The 22,907-nt window shown below is 37.9% G+C and overlaps 2 protein-coding genes and 1 non-coding gene across 3 annotated transcripts; 1 reads left to right on the forward strand and 2 right to left on the reverse strand.

Annotated features, from left to right (window-relative positions):
* Positions 1 to 13,957: 13,957 nt before the first annotated feature.
* Positions 13,958 to 14,884, reverse strand: LOC130815540 (uncharacterized). The gene has a single exon (XM_057682028.1). The coding sequence runs from the start codon at positions 14,882 to 14,884 to the stop codon at positions 13,958 to 13,960; it is 927 nt and encodes a 308-aa protein (XP_057538011.1).
* Positions 14,475 to 14,582, forward strand: LOC130816755 (small nucleolar RNA R71). The gene has a single exon (XR_009043294.1). It is a non-coding gene; the product is annotated as a small nucleolar RNA R71 (small nucleolar RNA).
* Positions 14,885 to 14,926: 42 nt separating the features above from the next.
* LOC130815541 (uncharacterized) lies at positions 14,927 to 21,311 on the reverse strand. The gene is made up of 5 exons (XM_057682030.1): positions 21,286 to 21,311; positions 20,862 to 21,137; positions 20,338 to 20,351; positions 19,908 to 20,181; positions 14,927 to 15,092 (listed from the first exon to the last, which is right to left on the reverse strand). Exons 1-5 carry the CDS (start codon positions 21,309 to 21,311, stop codon positions 14,927 to 14,929), a joined length of 756 nt encoding a protein of 251 aa, XP_057538013.1.
* Between the last annotated feature and the right edge of the window lie 1,596 nt (positions 21,312 to 22,907).

Raw genomic sequence — 22,907 nt, forward strand, 5'->3', positions numbered from 1 at the left:
TTTTGGTGAATAACCTATTATAGCATTTTCCTTGGTTTTTAAAAAGTTTTTCGAATTAATAAAAACTAAACTAAACTTATCTAGCTGTGGAAGAAATTAATAAATTATTTATCTACCTTATTCATAGTTAATGCAATTAAAGATATTTTGAAGAGAATATCTTTTTAGTCGTTTGATTTAATGAATATTATTTTCCTAAAGTTTTAGAGAGTTTAGAGAAGTGTTTAAAATGATTGTTGATCAATTGAATAGAAATTACATCCTATATATTATAACTGTAACTTATCAAATTTAAGGCTGAATAAAGGTCGGTCTAAACCACAAATCAAATCGAATTAGACCATAATTTTAATATTTGATTTGGTATTGTTTTTTATCAAAAAAAAAAAAAAATTACGTTTTAGGGTCTGGTCCCAGTTTTTTATTTGTCTAACAAACCAGACCGTAAACTATACTATGATCGAAAAGCATAATTTTTTTTATATAAAATAGGTTGCTACCTAGATATTTCGAGATATGGATATTTTATATAGTAATATATACTTGAATGATGTTGATGGAATCAACTAATTACAAATCACACTGTTAGGTGATTGTGAGTGCCAAATATTTGCATAAACGTATATTAATTTGGAGAAAACATTAAAATGAAAAATCATAGACCAAACTAGAATAGACTGTTGAAGAATGGTTTGGTCCGATCCGGTTTGCAAAATTTGGTTTGGTATGATTTTTAATGTCTAAACAAACCAAATCGGACCGTGTGTAATCCTACTCAAATCAGAATTGATAACATAATGAGGCTAATTGCAAGTCTCATTCATGCATTACAAACGCTTGTTCGAGCACTCTACAACCTAGTCTTTAGCAGCTTGCTATTGTGTTGTTGGTACCAGCCTTTGCACCCCTTTCCTTGCATTATTTTTTTATTCAAGTCTCAAGCACTCATACCCCAATGCGCATCCATCGTCTCCCTTTATGGTGTGTGCCTTAGTTTGAGCTAAATTGTGATTAAATTTACCTCCATGCATAGGTGAATTGACTTTTGTTATAACAATCTCCCATCATCAACAAATATCACCTTCATGGGTTACTCAAAAATATCATAATCAATCTTGTGGCCTAAGCAACCACCACCAAAATATAACATATACAAGCTGCTCACACTCCTTTTCCCCTTTAATAACACCACACTAGTTCTAATGACTTTCAAATACCCATGACTAGCATTAAAAAAACATCTCTTAGCCTATAATTCAGTCAGTGAAATTAGGTTTCTCTCAACTTTTGGCACATACTTGAGATTGTTTGAAGCCCTCCTCGTACATCATCCTGTGTCACCGCAAATATCTCACCAACACCCTCTCATTATTTGGTGAATTGACAAGGTCTTCATCTTAAACACTAAGCTTATTATTTTTCCTCTTCTCAAAAGTTATATGTTAAATGAGAAAATAAACAAATCCATAAAATATATGTTAAACACTAAGATTATCAAACACTAAGCTTATTACATCCCATAAGCTTCTCCTCTATCTATAAGAAGTTCTCCATAGTCATCATCCTTATCATAAACAAAGCCTACATCCCCCTTGACCTCAACATCCCTTCTTCCATCATCTTTTAAACTCCTTATCCTCTTGAGATCCTCTTTTATCTCTTTGCACATTATTTGTGAAGGTTTGAATAGGAGACGAAATACTATCTATGGGGTGAATGGAGAGTTTATGCGTTTTTAAAACTCTTTTGCAATGCATTTCAAGGTCTTGAAATTTGTTCCAACGTAATATGTTGATTATTGACGAACTATTAGATATTAGAGAACAAAATGGAATTTAGACAAAACACAAGAATTTTTTTTCGAGGTTCAGTTATAGATATTCTAGTCCCCCATAGGGTTCCCTTAATCTGTAGACTTTAGACCTTCTTTATATTAACCTTGGAACCTTAAATAACTAAAATACCTCACTTTCTTTTAATACATACACACCCTTGTTCTTTCCCTAAAGATCAATTTAACAATTCTCTTCTTAATAAAAGATAAAACCTAGTACACACAACACTTTAGTAATATATATTACTTAAAAAAAAGATAAAATTTAACTTTAGAGAGTAAGAGGAAAGAAGTAAGGAGAGCTTGTGAGATGAATTTTGGTATTTTGAACTTTCACTATACTCGTATGTCTGTCTGTATATCCTGAATTTCTTTTATATGATGTAGAAAAGCCATAAAACAACTGTTTGATATGGCTTCAACTATAATTGTAACACCCCTGAATTCCTAACACCTTAAATGAAACCAACAATCGTGAAGGAAGAGAGGAAATTCGGGTGTTACACAAAAAGAAAAGGGAAAATAATTAAAAATAAACGCTAAAGATTAATTGAAAATGTGGGTAAGTGAAAATTTCGGCAGCATCTCTGTTAAAAACTGAGGATTGAGGATGTGACAAAGATATATAAATGCATAACATAACTAAACTAATCTAAGGCCTTTAATGCCTTTCAAAAATATGGCACGACTGAATGAATCATCTTCGGCTTCTCTCATCATCAACTCTAACAAGGATTGTGGTTCCATTGTTAACGCATCAGTTTGACGGATACTAAATGAGTATTCTCACTACTATACATCCAAAAATTACGCAACAGAACTATGGATCATAAAAAGAGTCACATGGCTCTATACGAAGGAATTATAAAATCCCAAAAAGAAAACTTTACAAGTAATAGAAAAGCTACAAGCATTAGGCAACTTGTACACAATTGCTACGATCGTACTCCACTCCTTCCCCCAATGCGAGCAAAAGAAGCTCCTATACCTGTCATGTCAAGCTATGATCCTCCTGCTGCTCAACATAATGACCATAGTCAGATGTGTCATAGCAGGAACACCATAGGGAGTCATGAACAAACAACAACAAACACATACACGTCAATAATTAATGAACTTATAACAATTAGAGTCATTGAACAAAACTATAGACAACCATATAGCATAGCAATAACGAATCTACACATCTGTCTAAACATCTCTATTTACTCATGATTTCTCTTTCAAACTACTAATCCCTTGAAACATATGATAACCGAGTTTCTAGCACGTCGTTAATACTAAGAACCAAGTTATACAAACAATATTTATAATCACCCTGATACTACTACAACGAGTGTAATGGTAAGTTGGGGGTCAAACCACAAGGACAAGGGATGCTAGACTAAAGATTTGGTGTGGGAAGGTTATATGGAAGGTTGGTTGGTAGGTGAACTTAACTAATAACAAGTATAAAAAGGGAAACTCAACAATGAAAGACAAGCGGGGACTAGACTATGTCCACCCTAGGATGGTCTATTGGAAATAAAGATAAGCTAGGTCAAGGGAGTTCAAACTATAATCAATCAAGACACTCTAGATATCGAGAGGAAGTTGGTGGCCCTATAACCCACACCAATGACCTATAATCGCCTTATGTCTCTCTAGGAGTGGCAGGACAAGATTCGAATCGAATATCTATCAACAACCATCATCAACCTCAACCTTAATCCTAAACGTTGAAGACAAGACCAAACCTAGGGTTTCTCTAACCTAAAACCCCTAAAGAAACTACTCTAACATAGTAGAGGTAAAAGCAATAAACAAGAAAAGCATTAAAGGAATTGAAGAATCATGAAAGCATTAAACCTAAACTAAGAAAGCATTAAATGAAAGCATTAAAGGAAAGCAATAGAAGAAAGCAATAGAGGGAAGCAATAAAGACATCAAAGCATTAAAGAAATAAACTTACATAAATGAAGTGACATGAAAGTAGATGAAAGCATGAATGAAGAACTACAAATCCATATTAGGGCAAAAACTAGAGAAAGCATTAAAGGGGTTGATGTTCTAAAATGAGGCACAAAGGCACTCAAACTAAGCATCCCCTCTTTTACAGAAATGAGGGGTATATATAAGCTAAAGAACAAAAGGGGTAAAAAACCCTAAAAGCCCTCGGAGTTTGGTTTGCGAAGAAGAGAAGTCGCGCAGTCTGGGGCTTCAATTCGGCCGAATTGGAGGTACATTCTCCCTAATGGGCACCCATTCGACCGAATGGGGCTCCATTCGGGGTTTCCAGCAAGTCTAGGCACATTTCCATGGGGTTTTGTAGCCATTTGCCCGAATCAAAGTGTGGTTCGCCCGAATCGATGCCTATTCGGCCGAATGGTGCATCAATTCGGCCGAATGGTTATCTACATGGCCTTTTTCCGTCTTTTGAAGCTTTGGATGCATTCCGGACTTTGCGGGGACCTTGAGGAAGACTTGGAATGCTTGGGAAAGCTTCCATACGCGTGTCTAATCTTCGATCAAAGCATCTAAGTCTTGTACGCAACGTAAATGATAGGTCGTTTTACTGCCAAAAATAATTCCTATTTCACCAAACTAGTATAGTTGGGAAAGTAGGGTCGAACCACTGTGGAAGGACAAATAAAGTCACAAATTGAACCAAGTTCACTATTACTAACGATCAAAAGTTGGAATTTTGTTTATCTAAGTAGAACGCAAAAACAAGAGATGAATAGAATTCAATAATTGAAAACCTAGGGCTAAAAGGATTCACTATGCATCGATCATGATTCATGAACAACAATTGGGATAAGAATGAATATAGGCGAAGGAAGATGTTGCTCTCGCAAACAAATTCGACAATCAAACAATAAAACAAGCTATCGCGATTAAAGCTTAATTGTTCAAACAAGGAAATCGTTCACTCAAACTCGCAACTCTCGCTTATAGAATTGAGCGAATAAAACTTGCAAATTGGCCAAACATACAATCAATCTAAAACTCATCAATTGAATCGCCTAGACAAACCAAATTTAAATCCTAAAATCAAACAAGAATCATGACTTTTTGCATAGTTTCACCAAACCCTAGAAATAAAACTACTCACTAAGCATATTAAAACTAACAAGAGATTAAACAATGAAATTCATGGAAAAAATCAAATTCAAATTTAATGGAGAAACAAGCATTCAAAGATAACAATAATAAACAAGAACAAGAAATTAGAATTGAAACTAATACCTTCAATATAATTAAAATTACTATGTCGAAGTGTTGATTAACAATCCCCCAAGGCAAGTAATATGAGAAATCCCTTCAATACCAAACCCCCGAAACAGAGAAAAAAACCGTCCCCAAAATTCCTCCTCAAAAGCTATTTATATCCTTAAAAACAAATCGGAGGATATGGGAAGTTACTATTGAAAATAACTACAGGACCCGGCCGGATATGTGGAAACCCGACCAGGTGCGCAGCACAACTAAATCTTCAAGACAAAAAATTTTCTAAGTTCTAGAGTAAACCCGGTCGGGTAAGAGGAAACCCGCCCGGGTACGCAGCAGAGCATTTTGATCTTCAATGGAAGCTTGGTCGGGTGTCTAGAAACCCACCCGGGTTTAGAGGCTCACCCGGCCGGGTATGTAGAAACCCACTCGGGTATGGAGGCTCACCCGGCCGGGTATGTGGAAACCCACCCGTGTGCGTGTGGCAAGTTTTTCTTCCAAAGGGCATCTTCAAATTCTTCTAAGTGCTAAGTGCAAACCCGGTCGGGTATGTGGAAACCCACCCGGGTATGAGACCTGGTCAGCACAAAAATGACCCTTTGAGTAGCTTATGACCTTCCAACTTGCAAAGCTCGCTCCAAGAGTCGATTCCTAGCATAATTACAGCTTTGTACCTACAAAATAGATAGGAAACAAACACTCCAACCCAGCATAAAAAACCAATAGAAAATTGAGCAAAATACGCGAGGAATGCTATGAAAATGAAATGGGGGCATGGTAGAAAATAGTATAGAAAACACACATCAAACTCCCCCGAGCCGAACCTTTTCTTGTCCTCAAGCAAACAAGACAAGGTTCTAAGAATAAAAGTATGCTTCACCCTGTAAAAGCAACATCGCAATACACATGTGATCACATCCTCTCAATCAAAGCATTCAAATAATTCAATACCTATCCATGAGTAAAATATCATACAAGCGAATTCAAGCCTTATCACTAAGGAATAACGAGGAATCAAGGAAAGAGTTCTCACGGATGACACTCCTTTATCTGTGGTGAGTATAAAATGTACCCGATCGCTCTCCGACCATAAATATGCAAATGATGTGCATATGAATCAATTTTTGTAGCCTAAAATGCTAATAAGGCACCCTCCCATCTCAACAACACTCATGTGTTTAAAGGGGAAATAATATCACTCGACCAATAAAATTTGACTCGAAATGCGGCACATACTCTCAAATCTTGGAAAGATATTAAATCGAGGAAGCACATATAACTGCATGATTATCAAGAAGGTCTTTATTGAGCTTATAATGGGGTTTGGGTCAAAGGTAGGATAAAATTTGAAAGTATGCGAGCTGGAAGTCTATTTTAGGGGAGCATAATCTAAAAAGTAACGTAGCCTAAAGATGAGGCTAAAAAAAACTCCAAATAACTTCAACTCATAACTACCGAATCAACCCAACTAATGGAAAGCACCGTCATATCATCATCAAATTATTAGAGATTTACAGCATGCAAAGGTGAAAGTGTACAATAAATTAAAAGATATGAGACAAAATTTTTATTTTTATTATTATTTTTATTTATTTATTTATTTATTTATTAATTATTATTTTTTTGTTTAGTAGTAAACCACTCCCGATTGCTAAACCATTTTATTCATAAACTCACAAGCACACCATTCTCTCTTTTTTTTTTTGAACTGCATGAATATGAATAATGAAAAGATGATGATATATGACAAACCAAAGAAGTAGACTCCAACAATGAGGAAACAATCAACCTAACCCAAGTACCCCATGCAAGTAAATGTGAGCCAAATGACAGAATATATATCACCCACTAACCAACCAAATGCTCCCCCAAGCTAGACTTGGGTTGATCAAATAGGGTCAAAAAGGTTTGTAATGCGATTAGTTATGAAAGAAAAGGTAGGGCTTAAAATAAAGGATCAAATGGCAAATTATGTCTTTGAAAACAATGTTGCACGGCTTCTAGCAAATGAGGGCCTTCTATCATGCTCATCATACAATTACATAGCTAACAAGACCAGTACCAAGCCAAGATGGAGATTAGTGATACACTAGGAACTAATCACTCAAGAAGGAAATAGTGAGATAGAAATCAAAGTCCAAATCCTTACAAGGTAAACTCTTCCTTTTTCCAAACAATAGATAATAATGCTCAAAAACACAAGTTTCACTAATACTAAGGAATCGGAAAAAGAACCCAAAAGTCTACAATGACCAGTCTTAGCAATCACAAGTGTTAAAAATTTCAACCATAGGGCACAGGGAAACATACTTTGTCAAAAAGATCCAAAGGGGCATCAAGGGAGAAAGAAATACATTACAACTAAGAAAGCAATACAATATTTTTGGTCACATGTAAACTCCCACTCCTAATGAGTGGTACAAACCATGCAACAATCCTAAGAAAGCACTAAAAACACTCAAAGCTAAATTATGAAAAGAGTTGAGAAGATCTCACCAATTAACTTCCTAATGCAAGCTGAAGTACAGAAAATCATCACGTTATCCAAAACGCGACTTGCAAAAGAACCTGCAAAAGGAGAGAAACAACCAACTCCAACCAAAACAACTACACTAAAAGCAGTAGAATATATACAAGAGAGTAAGCCAAAGCAACAATCAAGACTCCCCCCTAAGCCAAATCAAGCACTGTCCACAGAGTTTGAGAGGGGGGGCAAGAGCCCAGTAACCCATGGGGTCAAAGTCCTTATCCTGCTGCTCATCATCATCGTCATCATCCTGATAGGTAGGAGGGAGAGAATACCAATCAGGATACTGAACGTCGGCATGAAAATGACCTTGCTGATGATAATAGTCAAGCAGTGGTCGAAAAGCAACCTGAGATTGGAGCTCGAAGTGAGTGAATCGAGTGTCTAAAGAGGTCAATTGGGTGGCCATTTGCTGCTGAGACAATTGCATAGCATTGAAATTATCGATCATGAGCTGTTCAAACGGGGAGTACCCTTGGGGAGCCACCGGAGATGGTCCCAGCGGAGGTCCCGTACGCGCTCCAGAGGACTCAGCAGGGAAAGCCGCAGGAAATAAGTAATGAGCCCGGTTGGGCTCTAAAGATGGCAAAACCTCTATCGGCATATCAATATAAAAGGGGGGACGAGAATGAATTTTCCACCAAAAACCCCCCTGACTACCCTCCACCAAATAACCACATAGACAAAGGTGCTGTAAAGACAATAAACAATCAGCACGCACAACTGCATCATCAGGAATTTGAAATTTAGTTGCGATGCGAGTGACCAAACCTCCAATAACAACATCCTGGCTCGAAGAAAGTGCATGGCGGGAAATAAACAACAGGTGTTTCCAAAGGAAAACAGGAATGTTAATATTGATATCTATATGTCCCGCCAAGAAATATTTAGCCAAAATGTTTAAATCCAAACTACGAGCAGAGTGAGGGTCGGCTCGACCAAACAGACAAGTACTAAAGAATTTCAAACACACACGCACACATGGATGATGAACTTGATTAATATGCAAGTGTGATGTGTTAACATTGGTCAGTCCAGTTAAACGACGAAATAAATCACATGCCTCACCCCCTTGGGGTATTCGCAAATCTCCTCCCATAGGGAGGCCAAAACATTTAGCCAATTGCGAAATGGTCAAGGAAAAATTCTGGTTATGCAGCCGAAACCGCAACCTAGGTTTTCTCCTATCACTAACATCTTCCCACAACGAACTCACGAATTCTAATGTAAGATGCTCATGAGTGTTATGACATGCATTTAACATAGTAGACAATCCAAGAGAAGCAAATAAATCACGGGTGGGTTCGAGAATACCTAATCGATCGAGTGCCGAACGATCGATCCACTTAGATGATACAATGCGCCCTTTATGTTGCTGAAACATTTGCCGTTGATCCTCATTGCAGAAAAAAACTCCGGGAAAATCCTCATCGCACTTAGTGGCTGGAACTATAGGTTGTGAGGTAGACCTCAGAGCTCGTGCCCGCTTGCTTGCCATTGCACTCCCGTCTTTTTTTTTTTTTTTTTTTTTGAAATTGATGGGTGGATGAGGAGAATAAAAGAATGGGCAAGAAGAAAGTAGTAAGAATTAGGTTAATGTATTTTGAGGGAAAAAATTAAAAATAAAAAGAGAAATGTGGAAAGATGGAGATTTGAAGGAATGGAGGAAATGATGAAAAAAAATAGTGAATAGGTTAGATAATGAGAAGAGGAAAAGGATGGTGAAATTTTTTTGTAGTTTTGATGAAAGAAAAGTGGAGAATTTGAGGAAAGAAATTTAGGGAAGTTGAGAGTAATGGAGGAAGAGAGAGAAATTGATGGAGGAAGAAGATGAAGTGGTGAGGTATGAATGAGGGACAAAGAAATACGGTGAGGGAGGAAAACGGACCCGGGCGGGGCAGGGAAGACCCAGGCGGGTGTGGGTGGTAAACCCGGGCAGGGCAGGGAAGACCCGGGAGGGTGTTGGTGGAAAACCCGGGCGGGTCCGTGTATTTTTTCTTTTTTTATTGAACTACCACGCAACTGGGCAGGTCTCCAGGGACCCGGGTGGGTACTGGCCTGATACGAACTCTCCAATCGGGTTACCTCCCGACAAGTGCTGGTTTTTAAGGTCCCGCACGACCCTCTTGTTCGACCAACTTAAGAGGAGAAAAAAGGATGAAGGTGGATAATTTCCATCGTTCCAACAACATTTCCTTCATTGTAAAGCTTTAAACGTTGTCCATTTACCTTGAAAACATCACCTTTCTCATTTTTCAATTCCACGGAGCCGAACTTATTCACATTAGTAACCAAGAAAGGGCCAGACCATCTAGACTTTAGCTTTCCGGGAAAGAGCTTGAGTCGAGAATTGAACAATAACACCTTATCTCCCTCTGCAAACTCTCTTGGGAGGATCCTCTTATCATGCCATTTCTTAGTTTTCTCCTTGTAAATCCGAGCACTATCATAGGCGGACAATCGAAACTCATCCAACTCGTTAAGTTGAAGAAGCCTCTTCTCCCCCGCCAACTTGTTATCCATGTTAAGCTCGCGAATTGCCCAATGAGCTTTGTACTCTAACTCGACGGGAAGATGATAGGATTTTCCGTATACAAGCCTATATGGGGAAGTGCCAATAGGTGTTTTGAAAGCTGTTCTGTAGGCCCAAAGCGTGTCATTAAGCTTCATACTCCAATCTCTCCTAGACTTTGCAACCACCTTTTCCAGTATAGATTTGATCTCGCGGTTGGAAATCTCAACTTGACCACTTGTTTGGGGATGATATGCAAGTCCAGTACGACGATAAACTCCATACTTCTTGAGAAGAAAATCCAACTTTCGTTCATGAAAATGCGAACCACCATCACTAATGAGAGCTCTGGGAATCCCAAATCTCGGAAATATGACTTTTCTTAGAAGCCAGATGACCACTTTAGAATCATTGGTGGGAGATGCGATTGCTTCAACCCACTTAGAGACATAGTCGACAGCGACCAAAATGTAGCAATTCCCATTAAAAGATGGGAAAGGTCCCATATAATCGATACCCCAAACGTCAAAAATTTCAACCTCAAGAATACCAGTTTGGGGCATCTCATGCCGCCTCGAAATGTTGCCGGTCCTCTGGCAAGAATCACATGACATCACAAAGGACTGAGCATCCTTGAACATCGTGGGCCAAAAGAAACCAGACTCATTCAGCTTGCGAACGGTTTTATCTGGCCCATGATGTCCCCCATAGGGTGAGCTGTGGCAGCGCTGGAGGATCCTATGGACCTCCCACTCAGGAATGCACCTGCGATAAAGTCCATCTGCACATTCACAGAAAAGAAAAGGATCATCCCAAAAATAATATCTAACATCATGCAAGAACCTTTTCTTTTGTTGGTAGGACAAATCAGGAGGCAAAATGCCGCCTACCACATAGTTAGCATAATCCGCATACCACGGACCCTGTGATGTGACTTCAAACAACTGATCATCAGGAAATGAATCATCAATCGAGGAGGGAATCTTACCTTTATCATACCTGATTCTAGACAAGCGGTCTGCAACTACATTCTCTGCTCCTTTCTTATCACGAATCTCAATATCGAACTCCTGAAGTAAGAGAATCCACCTAATAAGCCTTGGTTTGGCTTCCTTCTTAGCAAGAAGGTACTTTAAAGCTACATGGTCAGTATACACAATAACCTTGGAACCAAGAAGATATAATCTAAATTTTTCTAAGGCATAAATAACAGCTAAAAGTTCCTTCTCTGTGGTGGCGTAGTTGACCTGAGCCTCATCCAAAGTATTGCTAGCATAATAAATGGCATGCAAGACCTTGTCCTTTCTTTGACCGAGCATAGCTCCAACCGCAAAATCACTTGCATCGCACATAATCTCGAATGGGAGTTCCCAATCGGGAGGGCGAATGATGGGTGCAGTTATGAGAGCTTGCTTTATCCTGTTAAAAGACTCAACACACTCCTTAGTAAAGTTAAAAGGCGCATCTCTAAGAAGAAGTTGGGTTAGTGGTTTAGAAATTTTAGAAAAATCTTGAATAAAGTGGCGGTAAAACCCCGCATGACCAAGAAAACTCCTTACCCCTTTCACATTAACTGGTGGTGGTAATTGCTCAATCACCTGTACCTTGGCTCGATCCACCTGTATGCCCTTATCAGAAATAATGTGGCCAAGAACCACACCCTCAGTTACCATAAAGTGACATTTTTCCCAATTTAAAACCAAATTACATTCTTCACATCTTTTCAAAACTTTAGTGAGATTAGCCAAACAAGATTCAAAAGAACTACCATACACACTAAAATCATCCATAAAGACTTTCATGATAGACTCTATGAAATGAGAAAAGATGCTCATCATGCAACGCTGAAATGTAGCTGGTGAATTACATAACCCAAATGGCATTCTACGATATGCAAATGTACCATAAGGACAAGTGAATGTTGTCTTCTCTTGGTCATCAGGATGAATGGGAATTCGGAAGAATCCAGAATAACCATCCAAATAACAAAAATATTTATTACAAGCTAACCTTTCAAGCATTTGATCAATGAAGGGGAGAGGGAAATGATCCTTATGAGTAGCTAAATTCAGTCTCCTGTGGGAATTAATGTACATGCGACAACTGGTGACAGTTCTAGTGGGAATTAATTCATTTTTATCATTCTTAACAACAGTCATCCCACCTTTTTTTGGAACCACTTGCACAGGACTTACCCACTTAGATGCAGCAATAGGAAAAATAATGCCCGCGTCAAGTAGTTTCAATACCTCACTTTTCACGACTTCTTGCATGTTAGGGTTTAAGCGCCTTTGTGGTTGAATACAATACTTGTGATCTTCTTCCAAATGAATCCTATGCATGCAATAGTCGGGACTAATACCCTTCAAATCATCAAAACTATACCCAATGGCCTTCATATGAGTTTTCAGAACATCCAAAAGTTGTGAAAGTTGGGCATCATTGAGTGTAGTGCTGACGATAACAAGATGAAGCTCTTGCTCATCAAGAAAAACATACTTAAGATGGGAAGGGAGAGGTTTTAGTTCGGGCTTCTTTACCTCAACTTTGCATATAGGCTGAACTAACCTCTACATTCTCTTGCTCTTGCTGTGACTAAGCTCTTCATTACAAAGAGCTTATTCAATAGCGTCAATTTCAGTCTTCCAAATGCTAGCATCACCTGTAGAAGATTCAAGACAAAGAACGACCTCCAAAGGATCTTTTATAAGAGTTAGGGCCAGGTTATCATGACAAATCACATCAACTACATCAAGAACATAGCATTTTTCCTCAAGCATGGGACCTTTCAAAGCATTGCTCAAGTTGAAAGTTACATTGTCATCCCCCACAGAAAGTGTAAGTCTACCATTTTTCACATCAATTACTGCTCCTGACGTATGAAGGAAAGGTCTTCCTAAAATAATAGGAATTTGTTGATCTTACTTACCCTAATAGGGACGTCCTCCAAAATACCCAAAGGATATTTAACAGAACGGTCAGCCATTTGTAGAGTAATATTAGTAACTTTTAGATCACCCATTTTCAGTTTAGAACAGACAGATTAAGACATCACACTGACACTAGCTCCTAAATCACATAAAGCTTTATCAATAAACAGTGTTCCAATGTAACAAGGGACGGAGAAACTACCAGGATCTTTTAGTTTTGGAGAGGATTTATTTTGTAGCAAAGCACTACATTATTCAGTAAAAGCAACTGATTCCACCTCACTAAAAGCTCTTTTCCTAGTCAATATGTCCTTCATGAATTTAGCATAAGCAGGCACTTGTGTGATTAATTCAGTAAAAGGAACTGTTACCTGCAAATTCTTAACCACCTCCAAGAACTTACCGAACTGCTTGTCAAGTTTGTTCTTCACTTGGCGGTTGGGAAAAGGAAGTGTGATGGGAGGCACTTGCAATGCCTCTTCTTTCGCTTTCTCCTTCTCGTGCACTGCCTCAGAAGATGCTTCATCAATAATCACTTCAGAAATGCCCACTTCTTTTGAATTTGACTCTCCATTGTGAGGCATGGGTGGCTCATCATAACTCAACCCGCTCCTTGTAGTGATTGCATTGGCGGTCTCCTTGCCATGTGGTTGAGTAGGTTGGCTGGGCAATGCTCCTGCTTGTCTAGAGGAGCTAGATGCAGCTAATTGAGCGACTTGAGTTTCAAGCATTTTATTGTGAGTACCGAGTTGTTCAAGCTGTTTGGCCATTTGGGCCATCATGTTTTTCAACTCCCCCAATTCGGATTGGGGTTTTTGGTTCTAAAATTATTGCTGTTGATGGCCTTGAGGAGGCCTTTGGAAACCGGGTGGTCCTTGATTGGGCTGATATTGCTGATGTTGCCCATATTGTTGTTGCGGTGCTTGTGGTGGAAAGTGTTGTTGTTAAGGATTTAACACATTGTTGCTGCGATATGACAAGTTAGGATGATTCCGAATTCCAGGATAGTAGCTATTGTTGTTAAAAGGAGGACGAGCTTGAAAAGCATTGACTTGCTCTGGCACTCCCATAGCTCCATTGGGATTAACAGAACACTCCATTAGAGAATGACCATGCACACCGCAATAATCACAAGCAACTCTACCTTGGCTAGAGGTAGCCATAGCAGTGACGGGCATAGATGTATTAGCACTCATGCGCATCCCATCAATTTTCGCATTCAAAGCTGAGATTTGTGAAGATAGAAGGGAATAAGTTTCAACTTCATGCTTCCCCTTCCTTGGTGCTTGAGCTGCGCGCCTAGATGAGCTATTCCATTGATTTTCAGCAAGAGTATCCAAGAGTGAAATAGCCTCAGAAGTTTGTTTGTTCATGAAAGAGCCGCCAGCCGCACCATCTACCATCCTCTTAGTCTCATTATCAAGACCATTATAAAAAGATTGCATAAGAAATTCCTTCTTAATACTGTGATGAGGGCACATATATTGGTAATCTTTGAATCTCTCCCACGCATCATGAAAAGTCTCCCCCGCATCTTGTGAGAAACTATAGAGCTTAACTCTGTAGTCATGAGTCTTATAACCGGGATAATACTTCACTGGGAGAGCATCAAACAATTGCGTCCAAGTAGTAATGCTGTTGGGAAGAGAGTTATACCAACGTTGAGCTTTGCCTGCCAAAGAGAAATGAAAGAGGTACAAGTAGAGCTCGTCGTCAGTCATCCAAGTAATCTTTTGTAGAGAACATGCTTGAAGGAATTTCTGCAGATGATCAACAGGTTTTTCATTGTCAAGACCATAGAACTGATTTCCCGTGATCATATTCATAACATGGGATTTGATGTCAAAGTTTCCAGCATTAGTAGCCGGCATCCTAATCCCCGCGGTAACATTGCTAGCCTTGGGCTGTGTAGACTACCTAAGAGTTCTCTCGGGAGCCTGAGCCGCCATGTCAAGAGATTGAGAGGCCTGTTGAGCTTGTTTACGAGCCTCCGCTCTCCTTTTCTTTGCACTTGCGTGTGTTCTACGAGCAGTTGCCTCAACCTCAGGATCAAAAAGCAAAAGTAGCTTGTTGGTACTCCTGGTCATGCACAAAAACACTAAAAAAAACGTAAATACGCTCGAAGACCAGTTGTTCCTCGAGTGGGTTAGCAAAAGCAAACGCTAAATTCAAAAAGTAAAATTGTTGCCCTTCCCCGGCAACGGCGCCAAAATTTGATAGGTCGTTTTACTACCAAAAATAATTCCTATTTCACCTAACTATTATAGTTGGGAAAGTAGGGTCAAACCACTATGGAAGGACAAATAAAGTCACAAATTGAACCAAGTTCACTATTACTAATGATCAAAAGTTGGATTTTTGTTTATCTAAGTAGAACGCAAAAACAAGAGATGAATAGAATTCAATAATTAAAAACCTAGGGCTAAAAGGATTCACTATGCATCGATCATGATTCATGAACAACAATTGGGATAGGAAAGAATATAGGCGAAGGAAGATGTTGCTCTCGCAAACAAATTCGAAAATCAAACTATAAAACAAGCTATCGCGATTAAAGCTTAATTGTTCAAAGAAGGAAATCGTTCACTCAAACTCACAACTCTCGCTTATAGAATTGAGCGAATAAAACTTGCAAATTGGCCAAACATACAATCAATCTAACACCCATCAGTTGAATCGCCTAGACAAACAAAATTTAAATATAATTAAAACTAACAAGAGATTCAACAATGATATTCATGGAAAAAATCAAGTTCAAATTTAATGGAGAAACAAGCATTCAAAGATAACAATAATAAACAAGAACAAGAAAGTAGAATTGAAACTAATACCTTCAATATAATTAAAATTACAATGTCGAAGTGTTGATTAAAAATTCCCCAAGGCAAGTAATATGAGAAATCTCTTCAATACCAAACCCCCAAAACAGAGAAAAAAACCGTCCCCAAAATTCCCTCTCAAAAGCTATTTATATCCTTAAAAAAAAAATCGGAGGACATGGGAAGTTACTATCGAAAATAACTACAAGACCCGGCCGGGTATGTGGAAACCCGGTCGGGTGCGCAGCACAACTAAATCTTCAAGACCAAAAATTTTCTAAGTTCTTGAGTAAACCCGGTCGCGTAAGAGGAAACCCGCCCGGGTACGCAGCAGAGCATTTTGATCTTCAATGGAAGCCTGGTCGGGTGTCTAGAAACCCACCCGGGTTTAGAGGCTCACCCGGCCGGGTATGTGGAAACTCACCAGGGTATGGAGGCTCACCCGGCCGGGTATGTGGAAACCCACCCGGGTATGGAGGCTCACCCGGCCGGGTGTGTGGAAACCCACCCGGGTGCGAGTGGCAACTTTTTCTTCCAAAGGGCATCTTCAAATTCTTCTAAGTGCTAAGTGCAAACCCGGTCAGGTATGTGGAAACCCACCCGGGTATGAGACCTGGTAAGCACAAAAATGACCCTTTGAGTAGCTTATGACCTTCCAACTTGCAAAGCTCGCTCCAAGAGTCGATTCCTTGCATAATTACAGCTTTGTACCTACAAAATAGATAGAAAACAAACACTCCAACCAAGCATAAAAAACCAATAGAAAATTGAGCAAAATACGCAAGGAATGCTATGAAAATGCAATGGGGGCATGGTAGAAAATAGTATATAAAACACAGATCAGTAAAATACCTTGAACTCTCTAAAAATACCTTAAATTACCTCACAACACCATAGAGATAAGAACAAGGTAAAATCATGCTTAAAGTGTGTAAAAACCATTCTAAAACGCGAGACTCGACACTACAATGAGGAGATAAATGTGCTCTAGAGCACATCAATATATTCAAGGGTAGTGGATCTTTTCTCTATTCATGGCATAGTGATACGGCTAAGGGCGTTATCGGTTATCCGGCGCCCATGGCAAAGTATGAGCTCATACCCCCTCCAACTGACCCTTTCGAGTACTACTTTCGGGAAAAACTAACACACTGGGGTGCTAAACCAGTGAAGAGGCCACCATATTGGGGTTTGCAAGGCCCGTATGGTAACACCTCAATCAAGGGGCGGTATCGGCCATTCGGCACTCAATGACAAAAGTATGCTCATACCCCCCTTACGGTGATCCCGTTGGATCTTATTTAGGGGACTACTAAATCAACTGGACATAATCCAGTTGAGTCACGCAAACAAATCATAATCAAGGCTCAATAAGTAGGAAATCACTTGTATACCACACACAACCATGGTGCGTTCTCTACTATTTAGAAATCTATTCTCATAGTCTCCTAATGCTTTCATTCTACTTGCCTATATCACTATTTTGACAATTCGCTAGCATAGTTTACTTTCTGGCGCTCTATAATTCTAATATGATGCATATAATCATGAGATATTGCTAGAATTTGAAACGATGAATATGATAATTAATTACTGCGTGAACGTACCTGCAAGTGTCACTGCACGACCAGAAGTTACAAAAGTCACCCAATTAAGGCTCTACTTTCCTCTTATGAACTGGGACCCTATACAAGTTAAGTGTAGGAATGCTAATAGATGATCGAATTCAACAGGAGGGGGGGGGGGGGGGGGGGGGGGGGTGAATTGTTGTGTATTAAGTTTAAGATTTTTGCCTCTAATTTTTGCAGAATTGTATCAAGAAAAGAACAGAACTTAAACTCAAAACGAAAAGAAAAATAATAAAAGGAGACAAAGATTTTACGTGGAAACCTTCTTGGCCTAATAAGAAGGAAAAACCACGACCCCCCGGGATTTCAAAATTCTCACTATGTTTTAGGCAATCAAATACAATTACATAAAACAATATGCTTCACTTGAAGCTTCTCTACTCTAGGCCTACTTCTTTTCTCTTCTTTTTCTCCTTCTCTTTCTCTTTTCACGCTTCTCTTTAAGCTTCTCTATTCCCCTAGACTTCCCTTAAGTCTAGTTACAATAAAACACTCAATTACACTTACAAGGCCAATTCTTAAGAAGATTAAAATTTAAAATAATTACTTAAGAAAAATATAACAAATTAATTGGCATTTAAAAACAGAAAATATTTTTCTTAAATGATCTCCCTAAAATGGACACTCTTGGATAGATATCGGTTTGAGCAAAGTTCCTCCTATTTATAGTGGGAACAGCCAGCAGTTACCTCAGACACACCTCCCATTATCATCCACGTTCTCAAAACAAATGGTAGTGGAATTGCCAAAAAATAAATGACCGACTGTCATTTGCTCAGAGAGAAAATCAGTTTCCTTAAGCTAAAAATAGCATAGGAGTTAAAAACACAAGATCCTAAAAAATAGGAGATCTTAAAAAAGAAAAAGTCTTTTAGCCGTCCAAATTTAAAAGGAGACTTATTCAAAATGAAGAATAAGTCTTCTCCACATTTTAGGCGTTTAAAAAAACTTTTTGCCAATTAATAAATTAATTTAATTAAGCAACTATTTAAACTTTTAATCTTTTACATTAACTAAAAACAGAAAACATAATTTTCGTAACTTCCAGTCAATGTATTCTCCAGACCTGTATACAACGTACTGTCTCCATCTACAACTTTCGTCAAAACATTAACTCTAGGAACAGTAAGCTGACTTCTAAAGCAATTGTCCAATTTCTTGGATATTCAAGACACGTACAGCTTCCACGAACCAAGTCATAGGCTTCATCAACGATTAACACTATCGGATATTCACCTACAAAACAATCTCTAAAACATGCGTTTGTTTATTTAAAAGTGAAGTCATCATCAAAACCTAAGAGGCCAAAAAATTCCCCCTTTTTGATGAAGACAAACTTTCTAAACAAACTTAAGTAAGATTGAGTAAAATAAAATTCTTAGAGTATACTAGAGATTAAAGTAACTCCAAATAACTTAGTAAATTCACTCGTTACATTATAATTTACCAAGCACTTATAGTAGAACAATTTTCTCCATCCAAAACATAACATCCAAAAATACTTAAACAAAATAATTAAACTAACACAAATTAGTAAGTAATTAAACAAATTTAGAATTTAGAACAATTAAACTTAATCAACAAGGATCAACATAGATAATGATTTTAAGCCTAGCAGATCACAAATTATTTTCATAATCACAGTAAGTCACAGATATCACAGTCCATTATAGAGCAATATAAATTAGTCAAGATAGGAGACTGTGAATTCACAGCTTCTCTTAAGTTTGTGCATATCTTCCCCCTTTTATCATCATTCAAAAAGAATTGGGGGGCATCAAACCTCAGCACAAACCATATATATTTGTCAGTGATGAATGCAAGAAACAACAAATGAAAGTAAGTCCCATGAAAAGCAATTCAAATCTGCACAGACTTAATCATTACAGACCATAAAAACAAGAAAAGAAATAGTAGCAGGTGTTCACATACAAACGTGTACCCCAGATGGTACAAAAACAAAAGGAGAAATTGTTTAATAAGTGTTACAGCCAACAAATCATTAGAAATTTTGGGAAGATAATTAGGGAACAGTCTCTTCTTCATCTATGTATTCGGTCTGCACTACAACAGTATCCAACTTTGCACCAAGACGGTTCTCCATCAAGGTAAGTTGATCAACAATTGAAGCCAGAGAGACTCGAACTTCGTCTTGAAAAGCAGTGAATTGAGACTGTAGGTCAAGGAGCTTGGAGAGAATGAGGTTTGAAGAAGCTGCAGGAACAGAATCAGGGTTAGCACAACCATTACCTGGTGAGGATTGAGATGGTGGTGGTGTAAAGTGAATAGGTGATTGAGGTGGTGATGGATTGTGATGTGGTGGTGATGGAGTGTGATGCGGTGATGATGTGGTTGGCTTGGTAGCGGGAGGTTCATTTGATGTGGATTCAGGCATGGTCTCAAAAGTGGTATCATCAACCATTGTAGCCTTTTGTTTTGCAACTAACCTCCTACTCTTCCTTTGAACAGATTTAGCCTTTCTCCTTAAGGCTATCACTATCTCTTCATCACTTGAATCAGTACAGAGATTGTGATGAGCATCTTCTCCTAAGGCTTCCTCCTGATCTGCTTCCTCCTTACTAACTTCTCCTTCCTGTTCCTCTTCTTCTCCTGTTTTAGTGGGAACAGGCTCTTGTTCTTTTTCCTCTTTTCCTTCTTCCCTCAATTTTTCTACTGCTTCCTTAATTCCTTCCTCATCAGATCCTACTTCAACAACTTCCTCTAATTCATGTATTATCATCCCTTAACTATTTAACTTTAGGTGCAAATTTTGCAGGCATTTAGCACCTATTTTCATATTGGGGCCCATTGGGAACTCCAACCCTTCCAAAGGGACATCAAATTTTCTGAAAATCCAAGTCAGTAACCCTCCATAACCAACGAAATTCTTCCTTTCAATACAATCGGACAAATGAGAAATCATCAAAGATGGAAAATTTATCTTTATATGATTTGCCATGCAATAGATCAATGTAGCATCACGTAAACTTACTTCACTTCGTTTGGAGTTTCTTGGCAAAATAAATCTACGTGCAATATTGTACAGTAATTTATGCAGAGGTTTCAAAATGTTATGGCTAATTTTCCCTTTTCTTTCAACTCCTAAAAATTTTAAAATCGTTTTTTCATTTATCCCAGAAAATACTATTTTTGAACCAACACAGTAAGTATCAAACCCAACATTTGGAACATTAAACCATTCCCCCAGCAATGTACTATTAAATTCTATTTTAATGTTCTTGACAGTACTAGAACATACTCCACAATCATTTGAGAAATTTGAAATAAATTCTCGCATAATATTTGGAAAAATGGAATTGCAACTAAACTTTGACATCAAAACTTCCCATTCTTGATATTGCAGAATGTCATGCAGTTGAGGGAAATGGATAGAGTCATACCAGTATTTGTCTAGTCCGAAACCAACAGACATTTCCTTTGATATTTCTTCAGCACTATTGGGGTCACTCTGCTTCGAACGTTTGACTACTTCGGAAGATGAACCACCTTTTGGTGATGAGATCTTGCGTTTGGTTCCGGTAGGTTCAGTAGATTGTTTGGGTGATTCTTGTGTGGTTTCTTCGGTTGTAAGTGGTGCAGCATCCAGTAATGGTGGAGGAAGAACTACTCTTAGTGGTTTTGGCTGGTTTTGTGTACGGGATTTGGGAGTTTTCTTGCTGGATTTAGAGGATTTTGGGGTTTTCATTTTTGAATTTTGAAAGGCTTGAGAGAGAGGAGAAGGAAGGTTTCTTGAAGAAGAAGAAGAGTGTTTATGCGTGTTATGACGTAAAGGGAAGGCTTTTAAATGATTGAAATGACGGTTACCTTAAGTCCCATCTCTTTATTGCCATTTTCATTACTTGAGAGAAGATAACCGTTTCCCATTTTATTGATTTGTGTTGACTATTTATTATAAAGATATGGAATATGAAAAAAAATGAAAACAAAATAAGATAATATTATTTATAAAAATCATGAATTATGATATTATGAAATATTATATGAAGAAAATAAAGAACATACTGCTTTGGTCTGATCAAATTAACAATATGCAGACGAGAAGACATTCATAGTACAAACTTTATTAAATGTTTACCTGATCCATTCAATAATTGATACTCAATCAAGATATTGAGGTTGATTTCGACCTTTTCATTCTCATGATGCTTTAATGGGAAATATATGCAACTTACTTCAGTGGAGCTTGATCATACCAAGTTCCAATCTCATCTTTTCATATTGTTCCCTTGGAAGTGGTTTGGTCAGAATATCTGCAACTTGTTCATTAGTGTTAACATGCTTTACGACAATATTTTTATTTTCAACATTATCTTTAAGAAAATGATGCCTAATTTGGATGTGTTTTACTCGTGAATGATGCACTGGATCTTTAGAGATACATATGGCACTGGTATTATCACAATAAATAGGAACACATTCAATTTTAATACCAAAATCTCTTAGCTGCTGCTTTATCCAAAGTATTTGGGAACAGCAAGCTGCTGCTGCTACGTATTCAGCTTCTGCAGTAGATAATGCAATAGTGTTTTGTTTCTTGGAACTCCATGAAACTAAACATGAGCTAAGAAATTGTACCATACCTGATGTACTTTTTCTATTAACTAGATCACATGTATAATCTGCATCACTAAAATCTTTTAAATCATAGACATCACTTTTAGGATAAAATAGGGACAAATCATCTGTTCCCTTCAAATATCTCAAAATTTGTTTTACTTCTGTGAGATGTGATTCTTTGGGATTGGACTGAAATCTAGCACATAAACCAACACTAAATGAAATATCAGGTCTACTTGCAGTTAGATATAATAAGGAACCTATCATGCCTCGATACATTGTTTGATCTACGTTAGTTCCTTTTAGGTCTTCATCTAATCTAACATTTGTAGCTATGGGTGTATGGTTGATTTTAGCGTTGTTTAGCCCATACTTCTTAAGAAGTTCTTTTATGTATTTTTGTTGATGAATAAAAATACCATTTTCAGTTTGTTTAATTTGCAAACCAAGAAAGAAATTTAATTCTCCCATCATGCTCATTTCAAATTCAGTGCCCATAAGGTTGGCAAATTCTTGACATAACAAATCATTAGTTGCACCGAAAATAATATCATCAACATAGATTTGAACAACTAAAATATCATAACCTTTATTCTTAATGAATAAGGTTTTGTCAATTTTTCCTCTAACAAAGTTATTTTGAATCAAAAACTTTGATAGTCTTTCATACCATTGCCTAGGAGCTTGCTTCAAGCCATATAAAGCTTTGTCAAGCTTGTAGACATGATCAGGACAAGAGGTATTCTCAAAACCTGGGGGTTGTTCAACAAAAACTTCTTCATCAAGATAGCCATTCAAAAAAGAACATTTTACATCCATTTGATATAATTTAAAGTTCATGAATGCAGCAAAGGAAATTAAGATTCTAA

The sequence above is a fragment of the Amaranthus tricolor genome, chromosome 6 (assembly GCF_026212465.1).
Source record: "Amaranthus tricolor cultivar Red isolate AtriRed21 chromosome 6, ASM2621246v1, whole genome shotgun sequence".
NCBI classification, from domain to species: Eukaryota; Viridiplantae; Streptophyta; class Magnoliopsida; order Caryophyllales; family Amaranthaceae; genus Amaranthus; species Amaranthus tricolor.

Excerpts from the sequence above, each read along its gene's own strand:
- LOC130815540 (XM_057682028.1), bottom strand. The coding sequence starts at position 14,884 with ATGCCGGCTACTAATGCTGGAAACTTTGACATCAAATCCCATGTTATG.
- LOC130815541 (XM_057682030.1), bottom strand. The coding sequence starts at position 21,311 with ATGGCAATAAAGAGATGGGACTTAAG. Across the intron at positions 21,138-21,285 it reads ATAAAGAGATGGGACTTAAG|CAAGAAAACTCCCAAATCCC; the intron begins GTAACCGTCATT and ends CTCTAAATCCAG. Across the intron at positions 15,093-19,907 it reads GTTCAAAGGAAGAGTAGGAG|GAGTACCAACAAGCTACTTT; the intron begins GTTAGTTGCAAA and ends GTGCATGACCAG.